The following is a 7,423-nucleotide window of genomic DNA, read 5'->3' as shown; positions in this document are numbered from 1 at the left end:
CTCCAATGTGGTGACAAAAATTCTCTTCAATATTTACATATAATAAATTCAACCCTTCCTACCTTTGAAGCTGAGCTTTCTGTAGAGTGAAAGATTCGCTCAAAAAAGTACACTTGACCACACTACAACTACTTGAAGGATGAAAAACGCCTACGCTGGGCCATTTTTTGTACTTGACAGCAGGCACGAAAAAGGAAGAACATCGTATTCACGTACGCAGAAATCGTTGTGAGAAATACACCGATGTAATCTCGAGCTGATGAATAATTTGAAACAGAGGAGATGTCCGCAACATAGGAATAGCGAAATAGCACACATATGTAACGTGCATACTACATACATGAGCACACCAGCTAAAAAATGTTTTTTAATCAGGATATCTAAAATGAAACGCGCCAAACGAACACACAAATCCACCCAAAATGTGTTTAATCATTCACGGTTTTAATTCATTTTTTATTACGTACAGGCATCGGCTACATACGTAGTATTACCTACTGGTACATAGGATTTTACGGTAACGCGTATTAAGACCGAGAAAAACACCATCCTATTACATACAAATAGGTACCGAGCGAAGTATTTTTTTTACGAGCATCTCGTTTTCGGTTGCAATTTTAAAATTGAAAAATTTTCCATTCCGTGCATAAAAAATACGCAAATACGAACGAAAAGGGTATTGCAAAAATGAAGCCTATATGTAACCAAGTGGAGTAGTTTTATAATTCATTCAACAAAAAAAAATTCAACTTTAGTCGTCTTGAAACAGGTAGCCTACATGTCATATTGGAACAGAAAGGTTCCAAGATGGCTGTATTTTCGGGAAGAAACGATATTTCTTACGTTTTCGGTACTCTAAAACAGCTGGAAATACTGATACTTCTGGTAGAACGTTTTGATGGGTCGTTTTTCAAACTTTTTTTCAATTTCGATGGAGCCAGACAAAAGGTCATAGCCAAATGACCGTATAATACGATGTAGAAAAAATTTTCAATTTTTAGGTCAACGCTTGATCCTCCCAGCTCGAGCTCTAAGTTTAGAAAATTGAAAAAAAAATCAAATGTGTCTCCACAAGACGGTAGAATTAAAATGGAAGAACTGATTCACAAATACCTGCTTGATAGAAGGCTACGTAGATTACCTGAGCAAAAAAAAATTGAAAATTTCTTTTCGATACAAATGAATTTTTTTGAAATTTTTAGAACTTTGTGCACTTGACTGGACGAAGGGAGGGAGAGGACGTCAATACAAAGTACAAAATTTAGAAAGTATATTTTTTGATTACCCCCCAAAAAAATAGCGCAATATTATTGATAGGTACTTCACCCTACACTATACGAATCAAGTCACAAACCAAGATAGTCAGTACCTACACTTTGTATAGATTCCGCAACAAACTACACGTACCCCTGAAGTCACAAATTCATTCTTTCATTTTGAATTTCCCAAGTCCAAAACAAGACATCGTCGTACGAAGAAACACCTAGCAACGTAAACGTAACTCGCCAACTTTTCGCGAGAAGGTAGCTCGTTAAGGGAAAGTAGATAAAGGGATGGTCGGCCGACGGTGCGGGCGTTTAATAAAACGTCGCAGCGTGTCATTGCTGTAAGGTTGTATTTATTTGGTTTATTTAAATAAATGGAAATATAAATATTTTAGAATCCTGGGGCGCTTATATAGTACCGAGATGCTACACGAGCCAACTTCATGGCGTATTCCTTCCAACTTGGAAGAGAAAAATGCGACGAGCAGGCTAACACAAAAGGGTAAATAGGCTGAGAAAGCCGACAGCGGTGCGAGAGGGGGAAAAAACTGCGGTACTTTTATTGCTTGCAATAACGAAGTTACGAACTTCAAAGCTTTTATACATATTTTAAAGCCGACACGAAGAGCAAAAAAAAAAGAAACATTTAAAAGTTTTCTTTCTCCCGTCTCCAGACATCGTTTTTATTTTCGTGTATTGTTGCCGGCGAAAAAAATAACCTTGTGGCGGCAAACAGGCGCCTCACATCAAATATACCGAAGGGGCAATGTTAAAGGGGTATTTAGTGATGATTCTTCAAGGTTGCACGGATATAAGAGGTTCTTCTCAATTTAAGTCAAATTTATAATAACTTAAGGGGTTGAGGAGTCAAGATAGATTGAAATCCTCGAAAGCAAAATATGAATATAACATTTCTTTTGAATCATTTATTATCCCGGATAATATTTTTCAACGATAAAAAAATTCACAGACGTATAAAAAAACTAATAATAAAATGTTATAATATTTTGAACAACGTCAACTAGAGCTGCCATAAATAAGCAAAAACAAATCGAAACAATGACGAAATCTTTCAATAAAGTCAAATAGAAACGTGTACTTTGGCCTTCTTTTTTGACCAGCAAAAGCATATGTAAAATGGGTGGCATACCCTCATCCATCAATATACCTATTACATTGGTTAGAGAGAGCAGCAGTCTGAAATCTGGAATGGCGACCGCGAAGCAGTAAGTTAAGATGCAGATTGTTACTCGAACAGCGCACTCGATGACTAGAGGATGCTTCACACGCTTGCCACTGAATACATTATTCCATATGGTATCGTAAGAAATGTATACGAATAAAATGAAAGAGGTGCACATTCCCAGAGTGTGCAAACTCAGAATAACCAGCGGAATCGCCTCACCAGGGGGTAAATTCAACATGATATTTGTTTGCAGTCGATCGCCGTATTTAGCATAACCGAGTATTCCAAAAACGCCGTAAACTATGGCAGTTGTCGATAAGGCTATGTTGAGTACACCGAAAAAAGTCGTAAAGCGTTTGGGATTTTTCATGTCGTTTTTTACAGGCAAACTAAGTGTCGTACATTCGAACGATCCTAGAAGAACGGCGAAAAAATTCGGAAACTGAAAGATGTCGTTGACGGCTTTCATATCGGCTGTGCCATCGTAACTGCTCGGAATGATACTAATTAATAACAGATTTAAAACACTGAACGCGTTAGTCATCATGGACAGTGGAACGAGAAATTTCAATTCTCGAATCAAAGCTAAACCAATCAGAGGCACCATCAATGCGGTCATGATGGTGATGACGTCCGTGTTCGTCTCGTAGTAGTGGTCGATCACCACTTTGAAATTATTCGCTATCGTTATCAAATAAACGCTGTTCATCAGTGATTTGTTGAAAACGTTATGAAAGTACACCAAGAATTTGCCAACTGGTACTAATTTTCGGAAGAACCTGGGTCCTTGTTCGAATGCTCCTTGCACGATGCCGAGGTAAGTTAAATTAGGAGTCTTCAGCTTCTTGCAGAGTTGATATTCAACCTCTAACAAAAGGTGTATCACGTGTATGTACAGGACACAAACGAATATTGTACCAAAAATGGCTACTGCATAGCCGACGCTTCTGAATGTGTATGGTAGAAGTAATACCCCGGTTCCAACGATGTATTTTAATAAGTGCAGAATAGGGCCCCAGAAAATGGTTGGATTATGCTGTTTGCCATACGCATGAGGATCGTATTCTTCCTCCATCAATGATTTTTCTAGAATTACAGGTGATTCGGGCGAGGGATTTTCTTTTTCTTTGTCCTGCATCGGAATATTTTGAAGCGAAATCAGCGTAGGCGATTTGCAGGTTTGTGCCATTGCAACGTGAAATGCGACGATGAGCAGATCTTTTGCTGAAATTATCACAAAATCGAGTTGGAATTAAAGAAAAAAAAGGCTACATATAAATAGTGCTCTACAAGAGTGTACTATAAACCAATGACCTCCAAGCATGTGAGTATGCAACTCGTGCTGAGTAAAGGTATGCATAATTGCGTAACCTGGGATTTGGAGGGGTCGAATTATGCTTACATGAAAAATATTTGTTCTCGATTTCACTGGGCAATTTCAATCTGATGCCACTGAAGACGATAGGTTGAAGGACGAGAATTTAGTACGGACCCATTACGCATTTGAAAAACTGTAAATGAAATCCAAGATAAGCTAGACTGGTTCATATATAACTGCAGAATGATACCCACAAATTAATTTCATTGGACAGAATCAGTTCAACAGCAATGAAAACAGAAGAATTTTATCAGTTCTCGGTTGTTATTGTCTTTCCATTAAGAATATTTGGAGCTAAAAACCACGTTTTTGTGCTTTTTTAAAAATATTTTTCTCAAAAAGTAAAAATTTCTCACAATCTTGAACTTCAAATAATTCATTTGTAGAGATGCCCTTTCGTGAGTTGTACTTACTGCGTTTCAAACAGAATCAATAGAAAACGTAATGGGAATGCCAAGCTACAGTACTTGATTCCAACTTGATTCCAACTTGATTTGCTTCGAGATTTGGCAAAAATCTTATCATTTTACAAGTACATCAACTACAAGGAATTTGACGTACGTACTTGATAAAGTTTTTGTTTCATTTTTTCTGTCGCAATAAACGTTTGCGGTTTTGATTACCAACTTTTTTTGTGGATAGTAAGGGCATTCAACATTTTTTAAAATGATCTGCAATTGAAAATTTCAAACACCTGTAGGAGAGATTCAACTTTGAGCTTCGAACATTTCTTTTTGTTTTCTTTTGTTTCGTATTCAAACCGCTAATTGTGTACAGTGCCGAAAACAGTGCTGCCATTTTCGATGAAGTAAAAAAAAATCGGGTTAAAAAAACCTGGGCAAGTGCCTAATAATCAAAACAAATATATGAATGCACAAATGTAAAATTATTAAAAAATTCTCAAAAATAGCATTTTTCTAATTATTGGAACAACATGATTAACATGAGTATACCAATACCTATCAAAATTCAATATATGTATACATGTATGTATAAAGACGATTTTTTTTAGGTATTTTTGAAAAGTAAACTTTAAAAAAGTTTCTAAATGTACAAAACCCCGAAATTTTTTTTTCAATAATATTTCTTTCTATATTGTCGAAGTATTATCAGTATCTTCATAGAAAGACAAAATTAAATTCATTTCTCGCAGAAACAGAGCACTTTACAAAAAAATAACATTTTTTTGACACAATTTTGACAAAATTATGCCCTCAAAAATGTTGAAAAAATTTTCAACGCAATATTTTGCCACTGTAATATGCTGATAAATATACAAAAAAATCCACCTCGCCCTTTCCTTTTCCAAAATCGAAGATAAATTGACGATAATGGTATTTTTTGGTTCATATCTCAAAAGCTTCTATAGCATTGAAGAAATGACAGGTAATTTTCTCATTGGTTTCAAGTAGGTAAGCGTTCAATAAAGAAACTGAATGATCCTAGTTTTACACAATTATCATTAACATACGAGTACCAACTCCCAAAATATTCGATACTACTTTTTTTTGAAAATCAAAATTTTTGGGGGAAGTTTTGCAAAAACTATTTTCAAAAATGCTAATTATTCTTTGTAGATTTACGTTCTACTTTGACGCAAAGGGAATTTTATTTGTTACTCAATTATTACCTTCACTGATAAAATGCTTTGACAATACCGCAAAAATAATCTTTGAAATTTTTCAGAGAAATTTGGTGGTAATGAAAAAGAATTTTTCATCACTTGATTCTATACAAAGTTTGATATTCAGGGTCGCAAGGTGCAAATCCTAGTCTGTCGTGGTTCTTCGGCGACAAAAGGTTCAAATTGTCCAGCAAAATCAAAAATGAAAATTTATCATAAGCATAACTCAGCCCCTTCCTCATTAGATTCCAAGTTGAGCAAACAAACGTATTTATGTAATTATTCAATCCGAATGAGTTATTTTAGAAAATTTACTTTTCCAGAATCATTTATACAATTATACATAAGAGATGGGTGAGGATCTTGACACAAACCGATGGGGAAAGGGAATGGACAATGGACATTAAATGTCTTGAAAATTAATTTCAGTAATTTTTACGATACTTCTAGCATTGCACTGACTTCATCGATCCAAAAACTACATCAAGGGGATTTATAGCATCAGTATTTTCGAAAATATCAATGATCTATGGGACTTTCAAAATCTGTGGCGAGTTGAGAGGGAACAGAAAGGGCTTCAAACGTCACATAAATCGGAAAAATCGATATTCTCCATACCACTGTAAACAATGGCTGCCACGTTGGCTTTTCAAGCTCTAAAAAAATTGGGCGCACCCCAAAAACGTTGAATAAAATTGGGAGTATTTGAACACTCGACTCCGGCTGATTTCAAATAGGGTTAAAAAGTACTTTTTTTTCTTGGCTATATGGTCTAAAATGGTAACACTACATTCCAAAAGTGGTAACACTTCTGTGCTCTTAGGTGTTTACATCTCAAAACAGGACTTTTCTTATCACTCAAGAACTTCGGCGATTATTTCACTTTATTTCATAGTTTTAACAAATATTTCATTTACATGATAGCAAGAATGCAAAACAACTCACCACACGTAAATTTAGTTCTATTTAATGTGAAATTAGTGGAAATATAGCATCGAATAAGAAAGTCCTGTTTTGAAAATGTAAACGTGCCGCGGTCTTCAACTGGAATGTAGTGTTACCACTTTAGACTATATAGCCAAGAAAAAAAAAGTACTTTTTAACCCTATCTCAAATGCCCCAAATCAGAATATAGCGCAAATTCAAAATTAAACAAATCACTGTGAAGTGTTTCAATTGCTCACTAATATGAGATTGTACGCGCATTAATCAACTCACCACACCAATTTTGAATCGATTAAGTAGTCTAGAATAATAATATAAATTCTTTAGAACAACTGGATGTTTACTTAATAATGTTATTTTATTAATTACCTTAAGAATGAGTGGCAGATGCTGTAAAATCACATTATCACAATACTACAGTCGTCGACCATTTTCCAATACAGCTCCTTTGCACTTTAAAAAAATTCGAACTCACTTCGAACTCAACTGATTTTAAGAACAATACTGAATATCTTCATTATCTTATAAGTACCTTATAATTATTCTACAACAGCAGCAATACGTAGCTACGTAAATTGACTCGACCACTTCAACGTACATATCGTAAATTGGCTCATTTATCCCTCGATAATCGAAATGATTAACAACGTGGTTGAAAAATTTGGTTAAAAAATGATAGCGATTCGATATAGGATAAGTTCGGATTAAGGTAAAGTACCACTGAAAGTGGATTTTTTACGGTTGAGAAAAATTAAACTAATTTTAGCCATGTGTTAATGGGATGATGCAGTCGTGTTTGTAAGATAATGCAGACACGATAATGGTAATTCTGTTTACTTTTTCACGTATCATTTCATAATCAAAGGATGAATATCTTACACTCACGACGAAGTTTCCTAACTCTTACATGTATTTGTGTGAGAAGTATTTTGGACATAATCGTCATAATCAGTGTTACTACTAAATAGGTATGTGAAGCATCTATAGCGTATGCGTAGAAGTTTATGAACCAGATAATTTCATTA

General features: G+C 35.0%; 1 protein-coding gene across 2 annotated transcripts; it reads right to left on the bottom strand.

Annotated features, from left to right (window-relative positions):
* Window positions 1–2,171: 2,171 nt before the first annotated feature.
* On the bottom strand, window positions 2,172–7,025 carry LOC135832683 (proton-coupled amino acid transporter-like protein pathetic). Of its 2 annotated transcripts, XM_065346082.1 has the most exons (3): window positions 6,768–7,025; window positions 3,854–3,962; window positions 2,172–3,675 (listed from the first exon to the last, which is right to left on the bottom strand). In XM_065346082.1, exon 3 carries the CDS (start codon window positions 3,638–3,640, stop codon window positions 2,249–2,251), a length of 1,392 nt encoding a protein of 463 aa, XP_065202154.1. In that variant the 5' UTR covers window positions 3,641–3,675; window positions 3,854–3,962; window positions 6,768–7,025; the 3' UTR covers window positions 2,172–2,248. The 2 variants fall into 2 exon arrangements, with proteins under 2 accessions (XP_065202154.1, XP_065202153.1); XM_065346081.1 differs by lacking the exon at window positions 3,854–3,962 and having other exon boundaries at window positions 6,768–7,024.
* Between the last annotated feature and the right edge of the window lie 398 nt (window positions 7,026–7,423).

This window comes from Planococcus citri, chromosome 1 (assembly GCF_950023065.1).
Source record: "Planococcus citri chromosome 1, ihPlaCitr1.1, whole genome shotgun sequence".
Taxonomy (NCBI): domain Eukaryota; kingdom Metazoa; phylum Arthropoda; class Insecta; order Hemiptera; family Pseudococcidae; genus Planococcus; species Planococcus citri.
The sequence above is the reverse complement of the archived record's forward strand: the minus strand, read 5'-3'. Positions and strand labels throughout refer to the sequence as shown.